General features: G+C 39.7%; 3 protein-coding genes across 5 annotated transcripts in view; 1 reads left to right on the top strand and 2 right to left on the bottom strand.

Annotated features, from left to right (window-relative positions):
- The window catches only part of nck1b (NCK adaptor protein 1b), a 28,999-nt gene extending 24,863 nt beyond the window's left edge, over positions 1-4,136 (top strand). For both annotated transcript variants that reach the window (XM_067577558.1, XM_067577557.1), the window contains one exon: positions 92-4,136. In XM_067577558.1, coding sequence (XP_067433659.1) covers positions 92-292 — 201 coding nt within the window. In that variant the 3' untranslated portion in view covers positions 293-4,136. The remainder of the gene's footprint in view (positions 1-91) is intronic.
- bdh1 (3-hydroxybutyrate dehydrogenase, type 1) lies at positions 4,097-9,477 on the bottom strand. Its single transcript, XM_067577566.1, has 5 exons — positions 8,820-9,477; positions 7,521-7,631; positions 7,092-7,233; positions 6,860-7,012; positions 4,097-5,939 (listed from the first exon to the last, which is right to left on the bottom strand). The coding sequence occupies exons 1-5, from the start codon at positions 9,030-9,032 to the stop codon at positions 5,473-5,475; spliced, it is 1,086 nt and encodes a 361-aa protein (XP_067433667.1). The 5' UTR covers positions 9,033-9,477; the 3' UTR covers positions 4,097-5,472.
- Positions 9,478-9,949: 472 nt separating this feature from the next.
- LOC137172933 (glycogenin-1-like) lies at positions 9,950-25,279 on the bottom strand. 2 transcript variants are annotated; one of them, XM_067577567.1, is made up of 8 exons: positions 25,139-25,279; positions 23,000-23,135; positions 22,698-22,872; positions 22,430-22,592; positions 14,180-14,306; positions 11,853-12,069; positions 11,195-11,269; positions 9,950-10,911 (listed from the first exon to the last, which is right to left on the bottom strand). In XM_067577567.1, the coding sequence occupies exons 1-8, from the start codon at positions 25,143-25,145 to the stop codon at positions 10,762-10,764; spliced, it is 1,050 nt and encodes a 349-aa protein (XP_067433668.1). In that variant the 5' UTR covers positions 25,146-25,279; the 3' UTR covers positions 9,950-10,761. The 2 variants fall into 2 exon arrangements, with proteins under 2 accessions (XP_067433668.1, XP_067433669.1); XM_067577568.1 differs by lacking the exon at positions 11,195-11,269.
- Positions 25,280-27,071: the final 1,792 nt, after the last annotated feature.

The raw sequence follows: 27,071 nt of genomic DNA, 5'->3' as shown, positions 1-27,071 counted from the left end.
AAGCCCACACCTGCTCACCAAAACCACCAGTTTCAATAGCTGTTGTGTGTGTTTGCCTCGAATTCTGATAATATCCTTTTTGTTTCTGCAGCCAAACGACTTCTCCATCTCCCTGAAGGCGCAGAGCAAGAACAAGCATTTCAAAGTGCAGCTGAAGGAAAACCTTTACTGCATTGGACAGCGCAAGTTCAACTCTATGGAAGAGCTTGTTGAACACTACAAAAAGGCCCCCATCTTCACCAGTGAGCAGGGAGACAAACTGTACCTGATCAAGGCCCTGGCCGCCTCCTGATCCCTCTGTTGCACACTTACACTCTCACACACACACACACACACGCACACACACACACACATACATACATACACACATTCTAAACTGCATCCATATACAGTATATACACACAGATACTTACACCAGAACACACACTAACATTTAAACTCCAAGCCTGAGGACTTAACACATCATCAGGACTTAAATGCCCGATTTGTGAGCATTCCAAGAGGAGGTATGGAAAAAGCACGGGAGAGACACAGAGGAATGGAGGCGGGGGAGACAAAAAGACTATGGACTCCTGAGAGTTGACTACAGACCTCTTGGTCACCTATTTAAAATTATCCAGATGTGTTAGCTCATAGGCAATGCCATGTATTTCCACCTTTATCTATTAGATTTGCATTTAGTTTTCTTTTTTTTTCTGTTGTTGATAATATATAATCTTTTTAACAGTTTCTTTTTAAAATGTGATGATTTTTAACTGTATCCAGTACACAACAAACACCCGTATGAGGCATTTCTCAGATTCACTCTAGCCTAGAGTTCTACATTTCAACTCATTTTTGTGTTGTCTGTCTTAACTCGTTTCTTTATGGTTGTGGACACGCTAATCCACAAACTCCTGCTAACTGCTAATCATGAATAAAAAACTAAGTGACCAAAATATATTTATTGATATAATTCTGTTAGGATCATGGTTGTAGAGATTGGATATCACACTGTGCATCTGTTTTTGAGGATTTGGAGTATTTTGAGGATTCCTCTGCTCGGTCAAATTAGACACTTCTTTTTGTACAACAGAACTGCTTGTCTCACATATTGCTGTATCCATATCATGTGAATGTTACAAAGCCGGGGCACCGCTCGCAGTGGGTGCTCAAAACGCCATGACTTTGCACGCATGCATGCAAACAAAACAGAATAGTGTTCAGCGTCCTCACACCTTCACTTGTGTCTCCTAAGAGAGAAATTGACAGTCCATGGAGAGTTTATCCCGGTGTTTTTGGAGGCCATGTGAAAAGTCAAAAAAGTGTTTTCCTCTCATGGTCCGGAGACAGACAGCTGGCGCGTCCTCCCAGTGTTGCCAAAGGGGACTTTTCTCTGGAGGAAGGAGGGCAGTTGGGCTGACAGCGGTGCAGCTTCCAAACACCCGCCAGTTCTGTGGAGCTGGGAGGGGAAATGGAGGGGCAGTCCAGAGGATGATGTCACTGCTCTTGAATTAGCGATCGCTGAAGGGAATGGAGCAGTAAAAGGTCACCCAGGGGTCATGTTTGTGCGGTTGCATAGCATATACATCAAGCATGGAGTACGCCTTCTTCCTCGCAAAGGATTAGTACTAGTGAAAGAAATTGATTACTTGGTGACATTTGTGCATTCATTTCTGTGACTTATTTGTCAAAAAAAGCAAGTCTAAGTGTTGGTTAAGTCCTAGTTTTGTGTTTTTCAAATCTATGGCCAATGTCAAGTTAGAATACAGTGAAACACATGGTTTATATTTACAGTAAAGGTCTCTAGTGAATGGGTTATTTGTCAAGCGAGAATGGACCAAGTAGTGTTTGGATCTGAAAGTGAAGGGCAGCTACAAGAGTAGCAGCGCCTGCAATCAAGCTGCAGCGGCGTTGGCAGGGAGCTGCTCCAGCAGCGGGCTCAGGGAGATGATTACGATGCCTGCGATGATGAGTTCTCCAGCTGTGGCCAGTTGGACCTGAGCACAGAGAGAGAGAAAGAGAGAGAGTGAGAGAGAGAAGAGGGATTTCACAGTGGAGGAATGGAAAAATGGACCCTAAAAAACAAAAGCGATGAATTAGGATCTAGGGAGGAGACTTGGGGAGAATCTATTCCGCTGGATCTGGAGTATCTGGAATACCGCTCCCAGTCATATTTGGGTGGGGAGATGAACAGAGGCCAACGCTGATGTATCACAGTGCAGAATAAAAGCTTTTTGGGAGGTCAATTCAAGCATGAAAAAGTCAGTCATGCCACAAAGAACACAAAACATGGGTGTGAACCTTTTTTTTTTTTTTTTTTTTCCTCTCCATTCCCCAGGTGACTGACAGCTATTCATAAAAGAGCTGAGTGTATTTTCTCTGTTTTCGGAGCTGAAAAATATTTAATTAACAGTGAAACATGATTTATAATGGCAAGTTTTACTTTTTCGCCTGAAGTACAAGTCAAGATCTTAAGTGAACTATGATTACACCTTATTACACAGTGAAACAGTTTATATATTGAAATAACATTCCAGGATGAAAGGTCAGGGTGTGCGCAGGGTTGGAAATGTCTTGATTTAACACGTAAACAGATTTCTGTCCACCTGCTTTCAAGTGTGAATCACAGTATTGTTATAGTTACACTTCAAGTGATTTCTGTTCATTTTGGGTCCCGAATCTATAAAAAAAGATTTGTTTCAATTTTACCAATATTTCAAGCATATTTGTGCCTGTATTCTTCTCTTCACTTTTGGTCTCTGTATCGGTCATCCAATAAGTATTATTGGGTTTCAACATTTCTGTTACATGTCATTTTTATAGCACCTGATCCCTGGCTGTTGTCTTGGTGCCATGTTGCTGACACTTTAAGCGAGATAGTGTTTTGCCTACAGTCGTAACCAACCGCTATCAGCATCTCACATTTTTGTGAAATTTCCTCCCTGACTTCCAGTTCTGCAGCATCTGCAATATTACGCAGCATTAAAGTGACAAACGCCAACGCAACGTTGCCCCAGTTTGAAGGATTTAAGAGGAGATTTAAATGTGCCTTCACAGCTTTCTGTCAACCAAAGGTTTAAGAGTCTTCTTTTTTTTTTTTTCTTCTTCTTCTTCTTCTCATCCCGTTCTTCCCACTTCTCTTGTCACCGCTGTGTGCTATTTGGTTGAAGCTTTGCATGTGCGTCAGTTGAGTGTGATTAGTGAGCAATGTGCTGGGGGTGTCTGAAAACATCCTTATAGGGAAGGGTATTTCCTCATTGAGTGCTCACTTTGTTGATGTAGGTTGAAAATGTCAATGTCATTGTCTAACTTTTTTCTTTTCTTTTTTTTTTTTTTTGTCATGCATAAAATGCCCATTAGTTGATATTGTGTGTAGTATCAAGTGACCTTACCATAGCTGATTTCATTAAGTATAACTCCTTAAGTGAACAGTGAATGCCTAAATGTACAATATAAAAATATGTGCTGATGTTCATTCAGAAACATAATCCCAGGTGTGATGTAATCATGACCTGAATCTCATGTATGAGCACCTCAAGTAACGGTATCACATATTGTTGGTTGTGAAGAAACTGTCATGGTTTCCAAGGAAATAGTTTTTTTTAATGTCTGTATGTATTTCATATAAGACTAGTGTAAGACATTCACTTTTGCAGTTTAGCCACTTAAATATGTAAAAAAAAAAAAAAAAAAAAAAAAAAAATCTCAATACTTAAATGTTTTACTTGATATTCAAATACAGAACTACAGTATCTCCCTGCATAGATATTGTTATAAACTGGGATCTTTTTCATCTTACACCAATGGAGGCCGCATGAGCAGAGCCTTGTAGCTGTACAGAAAGGGTTTTAAATCTGCTTAAAAAGACATTGAAGTCAGTTGAGGTAAATATTATCAAGAGATTGTTTATCAAACTGTTTTTCATGAACTACAGCGCAGCTGGAACTCTGTTTCCTGACTGCTAAACAAGCCTGAGATAATCTTGAATCTATGATCGATTTCTTGATAATATTCAGATCAAATGACCCGTGTTAACTTTGGTGCTTTTGTGCTGCTTACATTTCTATGGTGTTCTTTGTCTCACAAAGCTTTTTTTTTTTCTGTATGAGAGAGAGAGAGAGAGAGAGAGAGAGAGAGAGAGAGAGAGAGAGAGAGTGAAGAAAACAGATCCATGCTGTGGAATGATAAAAGGCAGTGCTGTGAAATTTAATGTCATGCTCTTAATACTGTTTTTACGGAGGGGAGATCGTCTTCAGGTGTAATAATTTAGAAGAGTTTATTAGAGTGTTCAAAAGACATAATAAACGACATAAAAATAATGCTGTGTTGTTTTTATCTGCCAGAAGATAAAAGAAGCCAAATTGTTCAATGTTGGTACTTTTATGTTCATTTTTTTCTTATTGCAATATTTTACTGTATTACAAAATATAGCATTTGACAAAATGTTTGGTTATAAGCTCTATGTGAAAACTGCATTGATGCACTTTCACATGTGCTTTGCTGTGATGTGGTAATAATGCAGCTTAAATGATGTGATAGCAGAAAATTCATGCTTGGTAACAGCAGTGGTAGTTTTGTACGGTGCTTGTACGCCACCCGGTGGCTATTTGTATTATTACATTTACTGGAACCACCAGCTTGCAGGCTGATCTCACATGAAATCTTCAACAAAACTCAAGTCAAATTTTGGTCACTTTATTTCAAATCATTCTTGAAAAAAAGGATAATGTGATTGTAACATTTTGCAAAATATATCAATGCTCTGTTCATTCGTATCATTCTATACACAAGAAGGAGACAACCTTTTAGTTCAAGCATGCCCATTAATCACATCAATCAACCGAACTGTTGAAGTAGCACGCAGGACCTCATGAAGCATGCGAGACAAAAGTAGGCTTGTGTTGTTGTTGCATAACTTTCGGGCGACTCGAGCCAAATCTCACCACGGTTGTACAGTAGCTGACCTTGGTTTGTTCCGGCATCGGTCACAACAGAGCAGCAGGAGCCTGCTCTTGAGTTTTACCAGCTTTGGTCCTCATGCCAGTGGGGCCCAAGAAGATTCCCATCAGGCAAAACATTATAAGTATCAGAAAAAAAAAAGATATAAAGAGACAAGCACTTTTTTTTTTAAGATTATACCACAGCAAGCAATACTGATATAGTGTTTATAGCTACGGGTATGTCATAGCCCTGCTGATATCCAACACAAAGTAGTTACTACTTATCACGGAATATTTCTGTATAGATAAAAAGTTATGGTTCTTGTCAGACATAGAAAAAGCAAAGTGCAATAATTTACTTACAGTTTACAAAACCATTAAGTTTTAAGGCTTGATCAGTGAATGATTTCAAGTGCTGAGGAATACAAAGCAGAGACCCTTCTTCAGGGCAAGCCTGTAGATCTGCATAGTGCTACATAGTTGAGAAATAGGCTGCTATCTGTGATCCCGGGGTGAAACGGACAGAGCTAGTACAGACACGACTTCTCTTTTAGAAGTAGAGGAAGTCGGATATTGCAGCAGGCAGATGGGTCATCAGCTGCACTCTGATCCACCAGTGTGGTTCAATGGGGTTGTATCTTGTGTAAGGACGCTTGGATATGATGGCGTCTGTGATGTCATCCATCACGGGGGCCACATCCTTCTGTCCGCTGTTGCAATATGAGCGCACCAGAGACATGTGTCGCTCAAAGTGGGTTCTCCCGTAATCCTCCTTCACATCTGAGGGCGCCTCACTCCACAGCTTGTTGGCCGTGCTGGCCACAATGTCATGGGTCAGGATGCCGGTGGCCACGATGAAGTTTCCTGGTTCGATTATGGACACTTTAACTCCCCAGGTCTTCATCTCGTAGCGAAGGCAGTCAGAAAAAGCCTCCACGCCGTATTTAGATACACAGTAAGGAGACCGCAAGATGTTTCCCATCCTCCCGTACATACTGGCCAGGTTCACGACACGGCCTGCAAAGAAACAAGGATTTTATACTCCTCTGTGACCAATTATATTTAAAACACATGCTGTATTATGTATATTGTATATGATGATACAATGACAGTTTTATGCAGCATTACCACTAGTTAAATAATGTAAAACCAAACAAAAGGTGAAACTTCAAACTCAAAAGTCTCCAGGTCCGTCGTTCAATTGTCTTTAGAGACATTCTTAACAAGAAGATGGCCTGAAGCTGTGCTTGGCTTAGCAAATAATTTTACTACAACGCTCTTTTTTTTCATGAGTCACTCTTTGGCAACTTATTAACACAAGGAACCCAAGTTTTTCAGTTGGACAACAATACCTTTTTTTTTCCATGACAACATTTTTTTTTTTTTTAACGTCTGAAATCCCAAAACGCATGTAATCAAGTTTCCTGTTTCCTCTTTGCAACACTTTTAAAGTGATCTTCTACTTGTTGTACTACACTACTACTTTTGTATCGTCTTTTAAATGCCAGCTAAAGTAATGTCAGCTTAAAATATAGTCCTTTTTTCTTATTTAATCACTTTGCAACTATGTAAAGAAAAGTGATATACAAACATAAAGTTTTCAACAAAGATTGGGGAAAGGTTTTACATTTGTCTTTCAGTTTCAGTATTGCTTGCATTGTTACTATTCCTCACAGAAATCATGAGACACAACTACTGCGTCAGCTTCGCTCTTTTCTTCTGAGTGGGAATGCTAATTATGCTCATAATCCCACACAAAGAATCTTGGAAGAAAGGTTTAGTCGCAAAATCAACCAAGTAAAATCCAAAGTACAAAGGAGTTTGTTACTTTAAGGTTTTTTCAGTTTGGCCCAACTGTTCTTGACACTATATAGCTTGTTTATATGTCAGACTGATAATGTGTAATGTACAGTGTGACTTTCCAGCTGCTGGCTGACCTTTGGCCCTGCGGATTAATGGCAGAACAGCTTTGGTGACCCTGATAGTGCCCCACAGGTTGACCTCTGACACTTGCTTATAGGTATCGATGGTGGTAAACTCTACTTCTCCAAACGTTGACACACCAGCATTGTTCACAACCGCCCACAGACCTGTGAACAGTGACAGGATATAAAATGTGTGAATGAACATATCTTCTTCTATCAAAGTTAGTGCGGTATCGTTATTCACCTCTCTCTGAGTCCTCCAGGTTGTCTTTAATATATTCCACAGCCTGGTTCACCTGCTCGTCACTGCAGACATCCAGCTGGACTACCTTCATGCGATCTGAATGAAACTCCTCCAGCTCCTTTGCACCTTCTCCACCTTTATCCTGCAAGGATGACAAGTCTCCTCAGTTATACCAGCTCATGACTTTTACATGAAATGTCCTAATTTAACCCCAAAGCTTTGAAAAATGTGTTCCAAAAGTCATACTAATGATAATAATTTGATATTTTATTCAACCTCAGATAAATTAATCTTTTTGCTTGCCCCCCTTTATTAAGGTCAGAGGTCAGATACATAACTGAAGTTATTTTATTTAATAGGATTTAACACAGGACTGTTGTTTCAGACTGCATGAGTGCCTACTGCAAAAATGTGTTTGTGCCAACCTACCTTTAGAAGACATCCAGCAAAGACCGTGAAGCCAAGTTTGTGCATATGTTTGGCAAGTGCGTGACCAAAACCACTGTCACAACCTGTAATAAACACAGCTTTCCCCTTCACCTGCAGAGAGCACAGGATACAGTTAGGCTTGTCATTTTTTCCAGAAGAGAAGCAGAAAAAGATTTACAGGAGAACCATTGAAAAGCGTTACAAACCCCAATGCCTGTGGCAATGTAATATACACACACCATTTCAGTATTTACTGTAATATTCTTATTGCTAATACTCAGTGGTGGAAAGTAACTAAGTACATTTACTCAAGCACTTAAGTACAATTTTGAGGTACTTGTACTTTACTTGAGTATTTCCAATTGATGCTACTTTATACTTCCACTCCACTACATTTCAGAGGGAAATATTGTACTTTCTACTACACTACATGTATCTGACAGCTTTAGTTACTTTTCAGATGAAGATTTGACACAATGGATAATATAACAAGCTTTTAAAATACAACACATTGTTAAAGATGAAAGCAGTGGTTTACAACCTTTTTGGCTTTTGAAATCTTACAAAAAGCAGTGTGTAGTCAGGGTCATGTTTCAGATGTCTGTGAGTTGTTAACAGATTTTTCCCTCTAAACTTCTCACATGGTTTCATTTCAATAAATGTTCAAATGATAGAAAGTTTTACTGAAAAATCAAAGATTAGAGAAAAAGTCCAAAAACTGAAAACACATTTGTGTATCAAAACTTTGTTCTTTCTTCTTTCTTCTCCCATTAATCATCTCCTGGAGGTGATCCTCTGGAGGGGCCCGACCCCTAGGTTGGGAACCACTGAACTAAACTTACTGTATATAAAGTAGTTCAAAATAGCGCCACCTCCGGCAGCTATAACAGTAACATGCTGCCTACACACTGATGCTTCAGTATTAATAATCTAATGATGTCATATATAATAATATATCAGTCAGATGGACCAAACCATTACTTTTACTGCTGATAATACTTTTATACTTTCACTTTAGTAGGATTTTTCATTCACGACTTTTACTTGTAATTGCGTATTTTTACATCGCTGCATTGGTACCTTTACTCAAGGATCTGAGTACTTGTACTCATTAATAGTCTTATTCCAGTACCTCCTGTTGTGTTACTGTATGCATGTCCTATGCATTTCATTTTCTCCCTCTACGTACATTAAAACGTTGCTGTGATATTTGCATCTTTCTATCGTGTTTTATAGGATAATAAATAGGACATTCATTCATAGTTCATGTTGAAAATACAGTCCAGATTATAGCCTTACCTCCACCAATCCTCTGGGAATGCGAGGCATTGCAACATACACAACAAAAACTAAATACAGCACAACTATGCTCTCGGTTACACTCGTCTCCGGTAATCCCACCATCCTCATCGCCGCGTTCAGGAGAGCAGGTAGTCCGAAACCCAACACAACAGTCAGAAAAACTGAAAATGACACCAGGAGAGCCACTCGGAGCATGGGGAGCGGGGCCATCTTGACGGAATGGTGTGTTTACTTTCCTGGCGGAGCGCTCTACATTGCCCACCACAGGGTCGCGTCACACTCCCCCAGTGTCAAATTACCAATTAATAATTTATCTGTTATAAAGTAAGCTAGAAGACTTGTTTAGTTCTGTTGCTGCTCATGTATGGACGTCAGCTAAGTCACCACGTTAGCCTTTATCTCCTTTTGTTTGTTTTGGCAAAACTGAAGCTAATTTAACGGTTCTTGTAACGTTGGTCCGTACACTAATGTCCGACGAAAAAATATAGCGCTAATAGTATCCAAACACTAAGTTATAAAACGCACAGATTATATTACGTATCAATACAAAGTAATAGTTCTGATGAAACTGTTGTTTTGATTTTTTAAGCATTAAGTACCCTTCAAAATTTCTCACAAATTTGTTTTACTGTGAGTCCAATCCGGCTGTTTAAGCGAACCCGGAAGTACGTATGATTTAAACCTCTTGGCTCGCTGAACGACTCTGGGAAACAATTTTTCTCATGGGAAATGGGCTTAAGATAGTATGAGGCTCACTCATACTTAATTGTAGTCTTTTGCAGTACACTAAACACTTGTACAGTAAACTAAAACAGGCTACTGGTAGTGTTCTTATCCCATCTGGCATAAATGGCGATTTCATTTAAGATAAACACATTCATTTCACCATAGCTCATCTTGAGAGAACTACTGAATTGTCAGAAGTGGATCTGTAACAGATGTATCCAAAGGGGTTGGTTTTCTATATGATGATACTTCATCCAGCCATCCTTGAATCTGACAAGTAGTATGAGCATCATGGCTACCTAATTTTACACACACACACACACACACACACACACATGAATGAACACATTATCCACTGGTATCACAGATGTTGAATCAAAAAAAGAAATAAAGACACCTGAGCCAATTCAGTGTTTTTAATGTTTCCAGATGAAAGTTTTTGTGGTACAGCCAACATCCTGATCAAGTAAATTGCCAGCAAGGTAAAAACCTAATCATCTACAGAAAAGGACAAGAAGTGCTAGTCCAAGAATAGATAGGATGATGGCAGTAGAGAGAGCAGTAGAGACACTAAAGGCACAGAGGATCTAGTGTACAGTATATGTATGGCTCCATGACCATACTAGGTGGCCTCCAGAGGTGCTGTAAACATGTTTTACGTCTATGTTAAACAGAGGCTGTTTCAATTCAAAAGCAAGAGAAATTAACTTCTGAGAAAAGAAAACATTAAAGCTCAGAAGACTGCTAGATGACTGCATAGTAAAAAAAAAAAAATTAAAGGAAAAAAGGAAAAATGAAGAATGTACATGTAAGAACTGTGCAAATCTTAGTCACACAGATATAAAGACCCAGTTCAACTCTTGTTGCCATCTCCGTTTTACAAAAAGAGCATTAACATGAACAAAAATAAAGTGTTTAATGCAAATGAATTTATGTTATCATAAATCTTGCTTAGCCTTCCTCGCAGTGTAGTAATGACAGACTTGCATAGATAATTTATAATATTTAACTTTTCATTTCACATTATACCATCGCTGTCTTTGGAGTGTGGAGGCGGTAGTGCTGGTGGAGGGAGAGATTCAACTCATTTCTGGTTGAGAAAAATTTATAGAAAGGAAAAATGCAACCTGTTTTACAGTATTTTCTTGAAAGACCTGTGGTGACCGTTTGTTGAACTGCAAGTGCTCTTCTGATACCCGGCTTCATTCCTTATTTATTTGAGAAAAGAATCAAGCTTTCTTTTGATATTGTCAAATGAGTCCATTCCCATGTAGTCTGCCTGACCTTGCTCCCATTTCTGCTTCCGTTCTTCTGAGGTCGGCTGGGGATGGACTGCTTGTGTGTGTGAAGTGGTGCTCGCCCCCTGTGAAAAATTATAAAAATAATGCACAAAGAAAAAAAAAAAGAGCAGGAAAACATAAAATTAATGAATGACAAGAGATACAAACATCGTAGAATGCACTCAATTGCTTTTGGAAGCATTGAACTTGCCATACGTAGCCTTTCCAAATTAATGGCCGCGGACAAACACATGCGAAAGCTCTGCTGTAATTTTAGAGAGTAGCATTAGCATTAGCATTAAACAAAGTGTCAACAAACAGCTGTTGACTGTTATGGCATAAAAATCAAACCCTTTTTCTCCATACCTGTACATTCTCATAAGTGACCGTATCAGTGTGCTCGAACTTTATCAGATGATTAGAAGGACAGTGGGAAATGTGCTATATCATCCAGAATCAGAGAAAATTAAAATAAAAAGATGTAAAGTATAATTTTAAAAAATGGGGGAAAAAACAAACATTTATGAAACAGGAAAATATATGGTCCTACATAAATACAACATATTTCCAAACACACTTACCTGCATTCACAATGCAAACATCAAAATCAACTCTGTGAATTGTTTTCTTTTTAAATAGGGCTGGACAACCAGGGAACCATGGTCAACGAAGTAAAAATCTTGTAAAAATCTCAAATAATTGTGATCATGGAAATCCTAAAGCAGTTATTCCGATAGGCTGTGATTTTCCTTTAGATTGTATGATTGAGTTTGAGAACATGTCAAATTACAGCTCAAAAATAATACATCTGTTGATTTTCTTGCTAACTAGCCACATGAATGTAACACAATAAAGTGACATTATAAAAAGGCAAATCCAGAAAAAATGACATGATTTAACTGTTTGTACCCTCTTGCTCTGCCTGCACTCAATCAGAATAAACTTTCTCAGTATATTGACCAAGCTGAATGTAGTGTAAATGTAGGACTGCTGGTCGAACCAAACAAACATGATGTTGATTCACCTCAACAAATCCGGAGTGGAAAGGCTTCTCTCCATATTGATCCTGCAGCATGGGCACCACGGCACTTGAGTACAGATTCCACCAATCCAGAAGGAAGGTGGGATGTGTGGTGGCCTCATGCACATCCCCTACAATCTGTTTGGCTTGGGGGTCATATGTGTAACTCCATGGCTTGGTCTTCCCTAGGAAATGGACCACCTTAGCATTGCCACCATATCTGAAATGAGGAAAATAGTACATGTCGGTGAGAATTTGTTTCATCAGAGTTATGGTTAGTAAATTATAATAATTACAGTTTTTTAAAGTTATTTGTCTCCTTTAAAAATTGTAGCTACATGTTACACAATTTGCTGTAGGAAAGTTATTTATCAAGGCAATTGGACAGTTTAAGTGGTCCATTTGACAATACTGTGGTTCCAAGCTTGTCATTAATCAACACCGTATTGGAAACACTGCTCAATTTAAAATTAGTATTGGAGGAAAAACTAGAAATATTGCCTTGCGGTTGTTTTCCTCCATCAACCAGTCAGGTTGTGGTTTACACCCATGTCTGTCCAGACTCATAATATTTGTAGTGAAGACTTTGCCAATAAAGCTGATTCAGATAGAACACAAAGTTGTAGCCATGACAGTAGACGATGCTAGTAATTTAAGTTAGCACAATAATATTTTTATGCCTCTGCGGCGATGACAGCTGTGGCAGGAGGCATTATGTTTTCAGGGTGTCTGTCCGTTCCATTCTCGTGAACGCAATATCTCAGGAATGCCCGGAGGGAATTTCTTCAAATTTGGCACAGACATCCACTTGGACTCGAGGATGAACTGATTGGATTTTGATGCCTAAAAGGTCAAATGTCAAGGTCACTGTGACCTCACAAAACACATTTTTGGCCATAACTCAAGAATTCATGCGTTAATTATGACAAAGATTCACACAAATGTCTAACAGGATAAAATGATGACGTGATGACATTTTATATCCAAAAGGTCAAGGGTCAACTTCACTGTGACATCATAGTGTTCTGCAAAAACACTTTTCTGGCCATTATTCAACACCATATCTAAGGAACAGAAGGGGAGATTCGGTCGGATTTGGTCGGATTCTGAATTGGTGACACTAATCTTGGGTCCCCACCTTGAAACTGTGATTGTATAGATCTGTGCTGCTGGGTGGGAGATGTGTGTGAAGCATCCATGTTTGAGCATTTGTAGCTTCTTTGAAACAACATCCATATTTCCGGTCTGTTAGCACCAACACCCTTCATGTTATCATCATTTTAAACTTGAACTTTTGAAACTGAAAAAAAAAAAAAAAAGTTTGAAAAACCTGTATTGTGCAACCAGCTGTATTAAACAAAATGTGCAATCACAAGGGCGGAGGCAGCAGAAAGTTGGTGTCTACATGTTGTTGGCAAGCAGGAGTACATGTTTAAACAAGACATACAAATCAGAGTTTTAGAAGAGCTCTGCTGTCCTCAAGAATATTATGATGTGTTATTTTAAAAATCAGTCTGGCTCAGTGGATGAAATAAATCTATATAGACGTGTTGCTGTGAGGCTGGACTTTGTGTTTTTGTATTGTTCTGCACTACATAAAAAGGTGTTTATATTAGAAATGCTGCCAACCCCACATCAATTTAAATCTCTTTTTAGTATTGGCAAATCACATGCGAACACAAATAAAATCTTGTCCTAAGGGGTTTGTTTTCTTGTGTAAGTCAGGCCGCTAAGTACTTTTGCTGACAGCCGTCAACGAGTAAATTCATGTTTATCATCCATGTCATCCTGATTTGGTTGCCAGGAAATGCCAAACCTAAGAGCTTGTTGATGAGGTTTGTTTCTATGAGGAGAGAGGTTTTGATGCAGTAAGAGTGGGAGGGGGACAGGGGGGGCTTAAGACAGAGTACACAATGACCAGCCCTGGTGGCGAACATAAAAGGTCTTTAAATAAACTGCCCTATTTTGGGATTTGGTATCAGCTGCTGGGAGATCAGGGGGGAAATCCAACCCAGAGCTCAGGCCTGCTGGGGGACGCTACGGCAGAGCCCCTGGAATCTTCCTGCTCATCTCACTCGTAACCTGATGTCATATCGCCGTGTGACTACACGTTCATGTGATCGCGTATCTGCTTACATCTTGACTCGCTGGGGATTTCAGTCACATTGAGAAACTCTCTGCTGTAGTACAATACAACTGTCTTTTGAAGGATATAGTAGCTTAAACAGTAGAAGCACATCAAAATATGTTAAAAATCACACCTTTAACTACTGTGTGAATGTTTTTTGGTTTTTTTAGAAACATGACCTCATTAGAAGACTAACACTTACTGCTTGAATGCTGGAAGGTAAGTATAGATGGCTATGCTGCTGAGGTTGTAGATGAAAGGAAGGTGTTTTGATATGTCAGCTGTTGCCCAGTCGCTGAAAAAGCCATTCAATACACCTTGGTCTCCTCCTGCAACACAGAAGAGAAAAAAAAAAACAATCAACATTCATTATTACCTAGTAGTCTGTGGGAAATGTACTGTACTTATCAGGAATAATTCTCTACAAATCTGCAGTTTCAGAAATATCCATCAGATGTGGTTAAATTCTGTGAAACCACTTACAGCGATTTCTCAGTACTTCTACAAGGTTTTACAAACAACTTATTCAGCTCGGGTTTTCTCTTTAGTTATGCTAGAGTTGAACTTCAGAGTAGATCCATATTGCAAATTACACTATCTGTTTTCATTTGTTTCTTAAGTTTCCACTGGTTAAATCAGATGTGGTGCCTAAGATGATGCTTATACGTCTCTAAAAACCCAATAAGCAGCATTGCAAGACTGGCACTTTATAAATATATCCAATCCCCTTTTAGAGGGCATCTTCGAAAAACTTTTGAAAAGTTAAAGATTTAGTGCTAATGGATGGTCACCATTGAGAGGAAGAAGGCCATTTCCTCAATTGCACATGCATTGGTAGTGTGGACACTCTCGGCCAACTTACGCAATGCAGCTTGTGGAATACTTGGACAGGTTTAGTGCATAACTGGATATCTTCACAGAAAGAGGAAAAGCTGAGCAGAGTGCAGTCAAATGACCTGCACACCTGTATGCCAGTTTAAAAAGTCTTTCTGCTTACGCTGGTCTACATTAGTCAGCATTCCCCTGAGAAGACAAGTCATTAGAAATGTTCCCACAGATTCTGTATACAGACCTAGATTTTTCTCTTTTTTTAAGTTGTTATGATTATTGAAATAAAATCATCTGACATGCTAGAGGGCATTGGTGGTTTGCCTCAACTGGTTTTCTAAAATCATACCATATGAAGCGATGCATGTGCACAGAATAGATTTATTGTGATCACAGTAGCTGCACAGAAAGTTAAAGGGACATCATGTACATACCATGTCTGTCACACATGCATTACTGCTGACACCCAACTCTCCACTGACAGCAAAATATCAAAGAGCAGTGTGTTGTGGCAAGGCCCTGTGTTATATATGTACATATATATATATATATGCGTGTGTATGTATATATATATAGGAAGGCTGGACTAATATGCCACAATGCTGAGGGTTTATTTGACTGATATTTGACAATGATGGATTGCCTGCTGATTACTCACTGACCTCTAATGCTCAAATCCAAAATCTGCTCAGCAACACCAGAAGGCTGCAGTACTTGTAGCCCATTAATAGACAGCTATGCAAGTGTGAGTGCTCTATTGTGCACTTACATCCCTCATAGTGTTGTCAATCAATGGAGCTAAATGATTAAATTCTGTTCTGGGTGTCAGAGGTGCATATCAAATGCATGACTATACATGATGTTGTCTTTTAACTTCTACGCCAATGCAATGTTGAAATAACTGAACTCCTCTGCAAGTGAAAATTGTTGCACAAGTTACACCACCCACTCAATTAAATGTAGGTAGGTGTAGAAGTAGTGTGGGAAAGCGAGCAACCATAATTCAATTTCTTGAAACATGCAGGAGTATTAAAAACAAAGTCTAAAAAATTGTGAGTGAATTAAAATTTTGAGTGAACTTGCTGTTATTAATCTTACCACAGTGCTTGTGATGCTAATTGAGATAGTGGCAACACAGCAAACGACAGCAATATTTTCACTCATTCCCTGTCCAGGAGGCATTTATAATTTGAGTGTTGTGTTGTCAACTGCCAGGAGTTTTCAGTGAATGTTAACTGCAACTGCTGCCATCCTTCATGTCATTAATTTACCCTAAGTCACTGAAAGCAGTGGTATTTCATGTCTTTTGGCCACTTGGGGGCAATGGTACGAGCTGTAAACACAATCAATCAATCAAGTTTATTGGTCACATGTGATCATAAAGGTACACAGTGAAATGTAATCCTGTTCCTTCAATTTGTGGATGAAAAAGAGTTTAATAAACTCGGAATAAAATATGTGTGTATGATTGAGGGGGCGCAGTCTGCGGCAGTGACCTCATTTAGGATCCAAGTGGCCTGAGGGTAGAAGCTCTTCCTGAGCCCATCAGTGCTGGCTTGGTGTATTGCCAACCACAGCAGGGAGAAAAGGCAGTTATTCAGGTTAGCCTCATTCTTACACGACTGGTGTAAATATCCTTTAGGCAGGGTAGAGCACCACCCATTTTATGTTCAGCATGAACCACTCTTTGCAGGGCCTTGCTGTCCTGTTTGGTGCTATTTCCATATGAGGCAGTTATGTCAGGACACTCTTGATGGTGCAGAAGAAGAAATTGCTCAGTCTTTGAGGGGATACCTGGAATTTCCTCAAGCGTCTGAGGTGAAACAGTCTCTGCCTTGCCTTTCTCACCACTGGGTCAGTATAAAGTGGTCAGGCCCTCGGTGATGTGGACACCAAGGTACTTGAAGCTGTCCATCCTCTCCACCAAGGACCTGTTGATTAAGGGGGTCATAGTTCCTTCCCTGCTTCTTCCCAAAGTCCACTATCAGCCCTTTAGTCTTGCTGACATTCAGGAGTAGGTTTTTGTCCTGACAACAGTGAGTCAGATCCTCTACTACATTCAGATAGGCCTTTTCATTTTTATCTGTGATCAGGCCCACCACGGCTGTGTCGTCAGAAAACTTGATGATGGTGTTGGAGTCGAAAGTGGCTCCACAGTTGTGTATGTACAGGGAGTACAGCAGTGGGCTCAAAACGCATCCCTGGGGTGCTCCAGTATTAAGGATGAGGGTAGAAGAGGTGTTTCCGCCTAACCTCACCACCTCAGGGCTGCCCATCAGGAAGTCAAGGATCCACATGCACAGTGAAGTGTTTAATCCTAGGTCCTTGACCTCTGTGATAACCCTGGAGGGAACTATGGTGTTTGAAGCTGAACTGTAGTCACTGAACAGCAATCTCACATAGTTCCCTTTCTTGTCCAGGTGAGATAAGGTGGTGTGGATGATGTGTGCTATGGCATCTTCCATTGATCGGTTGGGACAGTAGGCAAACCGTAGTGGGTCCAGTTTGCTGGGTAGTGAGGAACAGATGTAATCCTTGACCGGCTGTACAAAGCACTTCATCAGTACCACTGGGTGGGTGGCTTCACCTCTGTGCCACTGGGTGGCCTCACCTCTGTGAGGCCTGCCAGTCATTCAGGTAGGCTGTTCTTGTTTTCTTCAGCACAGGAATGATGGTGAACTTCTTGCAGCATGTGGTATCACAGACTGAGCCAGGGACAGGTTGAATATCACTGTGAACACCAGTGCTAGTTGGTCAGCACATAGTTTGAGGACCCGCCCACTGATACCTGGTAATGCTGCTTTCTCGGTATTCACTTGGTGTTGAAGGCCCTCCTAACATCACTCTGAAAGGGTGATAGGTGTGAAAAGTGCGCCCACCCATCCATTAACCACCGCTTTGGCTGTTCAGGTGAGCAGGAACAGGATAGGATTTTAATATTCCCGCTGTCACACCAATACTTATTCCCCATAAGCACACGCCTCCTCCTTTTTTCTTGCCAGAGTCCTCTGTTCTGTCAGAACTGTATACAGAAAAAGAGTCACCTGGGTGAATGGCACTCTCTGGTTTTGCAGGATTTAGCATTACACATTACATTTCCTCATATCCCCTTGGAAACTGATGCGGACACGGAGGTCGTCCAATTTATTATCCAACATCTGTACATTGGCTAGCAGGATACTTGGCAGAGAAGATCTATGAGGCCGGGATTGCAGCCAGTGTTTAATTCCTCTACGTTTTCCTCAGTGTTTTTCCGATGTTGAGATGGATGCAGAGGTGGACACAGAGATGGTCTTGCTTTTCTATGTGGTCGGGATCATAGCCGGTGTTTATCCCCTCCACCCTTTCCTCGATGTTTACATTTGAAAACCTCGACTGGCCAGGTAGCAGAGTCGGCAGGAGGAGGGTTTACAAAGTGATGAGTTGACAATTTCCCTATCCTGATGAGTGACTTGTAGTCATATGTTATTATTGTCCAATATTATTCGCAAAAAGTACATCTTATATTGTAAAAATAAATGTAAAGAGCATAAATTTAGCAGAGCTAACGGAGAGGCAACTGAATAGGTCCGCGTCTTCTAGAACGAACAAGAGTGTCCTATCATCACCCTATAATGTTGATATGACAAGCTTTTGATCTCCACCAACAGGTAGTCATCAATCTTGTCTGTCTGCTGTTTGGTGCTAGGCAGGTAGCATAAAGAAGGTTTAGCAGAGCTTTTTTTAGCTGAAAACAGCTGCCTGCTGCATCTTGAAACCACACTGATGACAGTAGTGAGGGTGAATCAGAACAGTAAAGTTGCAGGTGGAAAAATCAAAACAATTTGCTGACAGATGCTAAAACAGTCTGTAGAGCTGGGTTCGTCTTTCACATTACACATAATCATTTGATCCATTGTTAACAGAGAAATATTGATCAGTGCAGCTTTAACCCTCATCACTCAAACTCAAAATGTCTGGTGAAATGTTTTATTTTGACCTGACCTGAATTCATATCAAACATTCTTGTATATTAACCAAAATATTCCTCAGGCAGATGCCAGTCTGCACACACCCACACAGTCATGAGAAGACAGCTAATCGGCATAAAGTGAAAACACCTGTGTGGGCACACCCTAGATGTGTACTGTAGAAACTCCTTTTGATTTTTGATAAGTTTCTATGATTCCTTGAATTTTTGAAATTGTTTTACTTTAAATTTGGTTACACTATGGATTAAAGATTATTTAACAATAAATAGGAATTTGTTTAAAAGTACTGCACATTTACATGGATTTCTTCTACCAAACATGTCGGTGATCAGTCTTTAAACACATTAAAATGTCTTTGTTAAATAGCAATACGGGTACATCATACAGCACAAGTATACAGTATATTATGCATATTTGCATTTGTGGCTTGTTATTTCTTAAACTATAATGCACTGTGTATTATGGTCATGACAAAGGCTTGGTATCAAATACCGTCTTTTTGTTACTGACTGAAATGTGTCCATAGTTTCAAGTACCAAAAACTGTTTACAACCCCTGCTTGTGGCAGCACTGAACGCTTGATCAGATTTATTATAAAAAAAATATAAATTTTCCAATGATACCAAGTCCTATTCATGAGTACTCAACTTTAAATAATACAACTAGACACAAGTATTTAAAATCTTTTCTCTGCGCTGGTGACTTGAAATAGCATTGCCCTCTGGGTTCGCACTCTTTTTTAAGCTTGTACATGAGTTCAGGATCTAGGGGCCCGACTGGAGGGCTAAACAGCCACTCATCCTCGCACACTTTGGCTAATTTAGAACTGGGGCAGCCCTTGTCATGGCGGTGGCTTACATAAACAGAACTTAGTAGACAGTTTGGGGAGCAGGGATACATTTGACGTGAACTAGGTCACCAGTTACACTTTTAACTAGATCTGAATCGAGCCTTGTCATCTCCTCTGTAACATTGTAAAATTTGCGACTGACCAGCTGATTTCAAACCACCAGGACGCTAAATTCTGACACAAGCTCATTGACTATTCATGTTGAATTGCTTCACCTACTCGCCATTTAGTAAGTCACTGGACTGACACTGGCACAAGATGAGACATTATTGGTCTTTTGACTTTAACGTGTAGCTCTTATAAAGCACAGAACTGTACAGTCTGTGAAACCGCAGACTACTGCAGTTTAAAATAACACACATAGCTGCTGTTTGTCCGAACCCACAACCTCCACTGGGGATTTCAAAACTTAATATGGGGCCGGGTATCTTCATTTTGAGGGGATGAGCAGAGCTCAGCAAGAATGTGCATCTAACTCTGCCAGTTTGTCTTGGCAGCAGACAGTACTGGAACCACAGATGCAGAGATAGAGCCTTCTGGGTTCAACCAACACTTGTTGCCTTTTCCTAAACAGTTTTTTAATATAATCATTGATGTGCAGAGAGGCAGAGGGCTGCATGTGTACATGATGTATTCCCCATACTAGAGCGGAACAGAAATGCTAAAGGTCAAAGCAACTTCAACTCATGCCCCAGTGCACATGAAAAGACCCTCCATGGCTATAAATAAGACAGCTTTACCCATTAGCACGCCATCAGGCATACAGACTCTGCCATTACATTCAAATATTAGGGGTAAAAATATAAATCAAATTATCAATTACTTGAATTTTCATTCATTTAATTTTCATCATTTCCAGGAAAAATAAAGACAATACCGTCTTTTGTCTATGGTTGTGATTGTGATGGCAGACAGGCAAAATTTCTGCCAACAATGAGTCGGCACTTGAAAGCATTGGCCAGTATTAAGCAAACTAATTGGTTTTTCCATTGAACTCTCTGTGGTGGAGTTTCTTTCACAGTAGCAGAGGGGAGAACAGCTTGTCATTTAATGTTAAAAAAGGTTCACTGCTACTAACAAGGACAAGCCAGAGCCCTACTGTAACATACTTTCTGTTTTGTTTATTCCACAACTGTTTCCTTTGTTTACTGTCATTCTTTGAGGTCACAGCACCCAGAGTAAACTAGGATATTAATTTGCATTTGAATGATATATTTTCATGGCTGATTTTAGCATAACACCTATCATGAGTATGAATGTTTATTCTTTACTTTGGGAATAATTTTTTGATAAAATAATTTAAATTAAGTTCAACTTAGCAGCTTTTTGAGGATCTATAAACAGCTTCATGGAGTTGGCTCAGTTGATAACAGGTCAGATTTGGTCTTAGGCCATAATTAGACCTTAAATTAAGATTATTTTGTCAAAATGAAGATGTGTCGTAGTTTATGCTGGTGGATAAATAACAAGAAATTGCAGTAAAGAAATGCAATTTAAGATATGTTTGAGGTCATTTTAATTTTGAGGTAAATAAATTACACACTCCCACCAGAGAGCACTGACAAGTTTATTTTTCAACTGCGAAATGTCCCGCACAGTGCCTATCTTGGTCACAACAACTGAACTGACTACTTTTTTAAAAAGGTTTCTTTACGTTGGGTGTTTACTGATTTCGGTCTCAAGAATATAACCTGAGAAGTTTATAATCTAAAGTCAGAAAAGACTTAAATTTCACAATAATTTGTTTCCTTTTTTATAACCCTGCAGTTATTAATAAAGGTTGACAGGAGTGGGACACTGTAAGAGATGAGGACCAGCAGTAACCTATTAATATAGGTGTGATATATCAAAATATTAATAATTGTAAGTTAGTAAGTACAGCATTGTACTAAAGTTCTTGGCTATACTTCAAAATCAGTTTTAATCTCATAGTTGTATACTTTAGCAAGTCCAAGTGTTTAAAAGGATACTAATAAAACTCATGAATGAATGTTCTGTTATGATAAAATGTTTACCAGATACTTTTGGAAAGTTTCTTTTAAAAAAGGCAATAGATAACTCAAGTGTTAGGATGATTCAACAGCTGTAACTTTTTCTGGAAAGCAAAGGTGGTAAATCTGCAGTATATAAGAACCACAGAACCCCATAAGTCTCGACCAATGATCTTTTCAGACGATGATTTGAGAAGAGCTGTTCAGTAAACCTGATATGGAGCCAAAATGACAACCACAATTCAGTTACAGTACGCCTCACCGAAGGGAGTTTTTGAATGTCAACTGGTGCTCTGTGCATAACAGGGCCTCTCAAATTTAACCTCCACCCCACCCCAGCGAGCCCCTGAGAATAACTCAGCAAAGCTAGACGGTCTGTGACAGGAGGGCCTTGTCTCAGGGAACCAGGCTCGATAAAGGCCTTACTTACAGGAAAAGATAAACAAGCTCGGTTTAACATCATGTTACCAAGAACTCAATGTTAACTCATGGCAGGTCAAACCCTAAATGTTTGAGTACTGACTGAAAAAGACTACTGACATCAAAACTTAACAAGTGGTTAACCAGACATACTTGCAGTTCTAGACCTTTAAATCCTTTCTTGTAATGCATTTAGCATTGAAATGTAAACAGTGTTTTCTGCTGAAGCCAAAACTTGCTGTGAATCTCACATTTGAGAAGCTGGAAATAGAGAAAGGTTAGCATTTTGCTTGATAAATTACTCAAATGATTAATTTTCTTTTGACTGACTGTTTCAACATCAAAAAGAGTAGTGAATATGGAAAAGGATAAGCATCTCCCTCTTGGCTTACCGTCAAAGCTGCCGTGTTCTGTACAGTACTGAAGCAGTTTGCCATAAGTCTCCTCAGAGGGACGAAAAACAAACACACCAGAGTTGAAGCAGTCGGGCCAGCCAGGGTCGGGAGCAGCTGACAATTCATCTCTGTCAAACAGCTCATCTATATTTGAAAGCACCTAAGGTGGAGACATACACAAATACAAAGATGTTCACACACCTATTGTTGGAGCACAACAATAAGCATCTTGACCTTTTCTTTACTTCCTCAAGTGAAGTCTCACCAGTGTGTCTGCGTCCATGAAAACACACTTGGAGTAATGTGTGAGGGTCCAGCAGTGGAGTTTGGTGAAGGTGACACCCAGGTCGGGCCTCTTCATCATAGCCAGGTGTGCCGTGTCGCCACTGTCAAGCACGTCCACCACTCTCACCTCATCAAAGATCCTCCTCAGCACAGACCTAATGATTGATAACATTATGCAGTGACTCACCATCACCCATCAAGGTGGAAAACAAGATGCGACAGTAATGCCACAGGGCGTGATTGTGAAATGTTGTGCCACTGGTTGGAGGTAAGGTTTCTTACTGGCAAGGCTCTGACACTTGCGGACCGATGAGTGCCACCAGCTTCTTGGATGTGTTGTGGTTGCGCAGGGACTTGCCCAAAACCATGGCTCCCTTAGCATAGTTGTCATTGGTAGCCAACGTTACAAAAGCCTGGTCTGTAGAGGAGAAGAAGAAACACATTCAGGGTTGAAGTAAACACTCTCACACTATTAAATGTATTACAAGAGTTGCTTTGTGATGATGTGCTGAAAATGACTTTTTTGAACAAAATCAGACGTGTTTACTGTCCAACTAGCTAAAACTCTTTACCATGGTGCTGGAAAGTCATTACAAGTAAAAGGAAGAGACATTTGCACTTTAATATTTAAAAATCATTAATGTGGTAGATTTCTTTTAAATTAGACAAGTGTCCTGTTTAAAGATTGTCTAATTTTGACTGTCACACACTTATTGATCTTCTGTGTCTTCTACTTCACTTCATAGAAACAAATACTTACGCAAAATCCAGTGAACTTGCTTCATTTCAGGGCATAAGTACAACATGTACAATAAGTGGAGCAATACCAGTGGAACAACGAGTGCCAAATAGTGAGCTCCAACCAAGAACTTTCATTTTCTGAGTCTAAAAGAAGCCTTTGTTTTCTGACTGCTTGACACCAAAACATGAATTTTACCATTGTTTTAGATGGTTGATCATTTTTTCTGACATTTAACTCCACTGTAACTGTGCTGCAGACGCTTGACATTATGTCAAGTCTTTCACATTTAGCTGGTTTTCTGCAGGTAGCCTACAGTATGTAAAACATATTACCAATCAAAAGGTGAAAGTTTTTTAAGGCTGAACACACTGTAAACGTAAAGACAAGGGCCTTTTTATATACTTTATTACGAGCTGAATTTTCACAAGTGATATACTGTGGCCTCTGTGGCACATTTCACACTTGTTTCAAGAAAAATACCCTGTAAAAGACGTGCCAGATTAAATGTCTCGTTAGGGTGAATTTTATTGCCACCACCTCTAATGGCAGGGAGGAAAATCTGTCAGCTACCTGCCAAGCCATGTCTCAGAACAATGACTTGCCTGTGAGAGGACATATAAATTGAGATGATGAAATCAGCCTTGGCAGCTGGGGAGGTAGTGTGACTGTACCATGAGGGCCAACATGAATCCCATTTGGATTGTATACTATACCCCCTTGTTGCGCTGCTACCGATAATGAGCAAAGAAAGCACAACAGCGGTATGTATAAAATGTTAACAAGGTTTGAGTTTCTCTAATTTTGGGCCAGCCACTGTTGGCAGGAAAAGATGTTCTGTTTCAGTGCCTGCCCTCAGCTAGTGCCACACCTCCTTTCCCTCACGCCCCCTTTTCAATTGGTACACCAGGGCTGTAGTATTTATGCATGTAGTTAACATGAAACACATGACAAAGAAGTTTAATAAAGAAGGGAATTTGTTCAACCACAGCCCGTGATGATCAGTGGATTCACAGTACAGGCTGCACACACACATCACTTCCACTGGGTTGAATTCACAGTAAGATTTTTTACCACAAGTGGATGTAAGTTATGGATAATCATAACATATATGTAGGATAATGCAGTGGTTCCCAAACTAAGGTCAAGGGACCTGGGTAAGTCACTATAAGAGGTCCTTGTAAAAGGATTCAATCCTGAGGCAGCCGTTAGAAGTTGTCACAATTAAAGAATATAAAAAAGGTGTTTTAAACTGAGTTTTAGTCCCCTTCTGCAGCATTTATGTCTGTTTTTCATCTACATGACAAATGTGGACCACACGGCTACAGAGGCTGGCTGGTGGTCAAATGACAAGTACACTGTGTTATATCTGTCATATATGGTAATCTTATTTCTGACACACTATATGCCTTGGAAAAGTCTCTGCTCACTCAAGGCTGCTGCCAAACAAACATTATACAACCAAAGTCAGGAACAGTACGACATTTAGAGTCCCCTACCAACGACAGACATTATGACGCACTAATATTTAAAATTACATTAGGTGGTAGAGTTTTCTGGTTTAGCAAATTCTCTTGGAGTTAATTAAAACTTTACAAAACACGTTTCTAACATGCATGCAGCGGCTCACTGGAAGCGACTGCGCAGTATCGCGGTGTTTGAAATGTTAAAAGGTTACATACCAGCCATGACTGAAGAATTGAAGTCGAAGCTACTTTGTAGCCTGGACTCGAAGACACGGCAGCTTTGCGTTGAGGAAAGGACTGACTAAATATACAGAGGTGGATTTATACCAGCATGACAGTAGCCCGACGCAGCGTCATGTGACGGTCTCCACACACCCACCTGCTCCCTACATGAGCCTCCCCATACACACCCCCAGTGGTTCAGGGAGTTCAGCTACATTCATGTACATTTATAAGTATTTAGTGTAAATGTTGAGGTGAAGTTTATATTTCTGGAGATACTTTATAGTGCTTTTTCTGTAGTCGCTTTTTTTTTTAAACTGGTCTCGCGGGGAGACAAATCTAAAAATGATCTGGAGCCAGATATGATTTCACATGTCAAGAACAGTTGTGACCTTTCAAACAACTGTCATGAACCTCCCATGGCTGGTGTCAATTTTACTCATGACAATGTAGAGATGATGGTGATGTTGTAACGAGGTTCTCAGAGAAGAACAAGATGTTCCTTGATGTGCATTTGGCATTTTGTTGCCATCTTGTGGAATAAAGACTGTACAGCAACACAATGGAAAGACTTAACACGCATTTGTGGAGGTCTCTTGTCCTCTTTTACTGTATTACACAACAGTTAAAAGATTCACATATACAGGAAGTTGGTTCACAATTTTTCAAGTATGTCTTAAAAATGATTGTCAGGGCCCCACACGTACACTGAAACATGTTTACTGTGATCATTCCTCCTGCTAATAATAGCCATTAAAAGATCCCTTTCAAACGTGCCTGTAGCGATGGGGGACAAAATCCAGTCTTCATTCTGTTCAAAATGTACTTAAAAGTTGATCTAAAGCTAATATGATGCTTCAACCAAGTGGCTACCTTCCAATTTATTTCTAACCCTTTTTTAAAATAAAATTTCCTCTTCTTGTGTCCCTGGACAGTGTTCTCTGTTGAGCTGTGGTCAAAGGATAGTAAGAAAAACAGGGAATTTGGCACTAAAGAGATGTTTAAAGATATCCACTTGATTTGACTAATTCAGATTAATGAAGCTTCAAATTAGCTGTGGTACTGTTGGAGAAGGATCTAATAATGAGACAAGGGGGATCAACTGTTGATTAACTGTGTATAATAAAGGATAGTCATTAGGAATGGATCTCTTAATGACCAGTATGAACAGGAAGAATGATCAGAACAGTTTCAATGTTCATTTGGGCGCCTGAATATTGTTTTAAGACAAACATGAAAAAATGTGAACCTTTCCTTTATGTGGTGTTGTGGTACTTTTGGAGAAGGGGTTAATAGTGAGGGCAGGGGGATCGACTAAGTTTTATGTTTAAATATAATTAAGGAAAGGTAAATATTCTAATACTTCTTTGACTACCGTAATGCTTTTAGTAAATAGGAAAACTAAAAAGCCATGACTAAACATCAATAACAAAACTAAAAAATGAGATGAGATGAAACCATTCATTTTCTAACACAAAATTTAATTAATCATAATGTTACAAAAGCATAACTGACAATTACCTCACTGCTTTAGAGATGTTTGCCAGTGTAGTTAGTTTCCCTGCTGATCTTTGGCTGCTTTATTTTCTACCCTCAGGCAGCTGCTTGACAGAGGGGTGACACTGCCAAGGAGTACTCTGTGGCTGTCACGTACTGTGCTGCTGGACTAAAACCCTTAAAGACTGGAACTCCCACCCGCCCAACCTTCACTGTTGGATCAGTGCCAGCTGAGCAAGAGGGATCACCAGGGTTCAAAGGGGCAGATACAGTAAATTAGTGAATCCTTTGTTTCTTTTGTGCTTTTTATGATTGGAAGCATTGTCTGGTAGTCTACATTGAAGCCAATTCCATGGATGGTTTGCATGATTCAATTGCAGTTTTTTTGGACATTTCTTGGCAAAAAATCCTTAGAATTTGCATTAAATGC

This window comes from Thunnus thynnus, chromosome 21, assembly GCF_963924715.1.
Source record: "Thunnus thynnus chromosome 21, fThuThy2.1, whole genome shotgun sequence".
NCBI lineage: Eukaryota > Metazoa > Chordata > Actinopteri > Scombriformes > Scombridae > Thunnus > Thunnus thynnus.
Note: the sequence above shows the minus strand (reverse complement) of the source record. Positions and strands in the feature narration are given on the sequence as shown.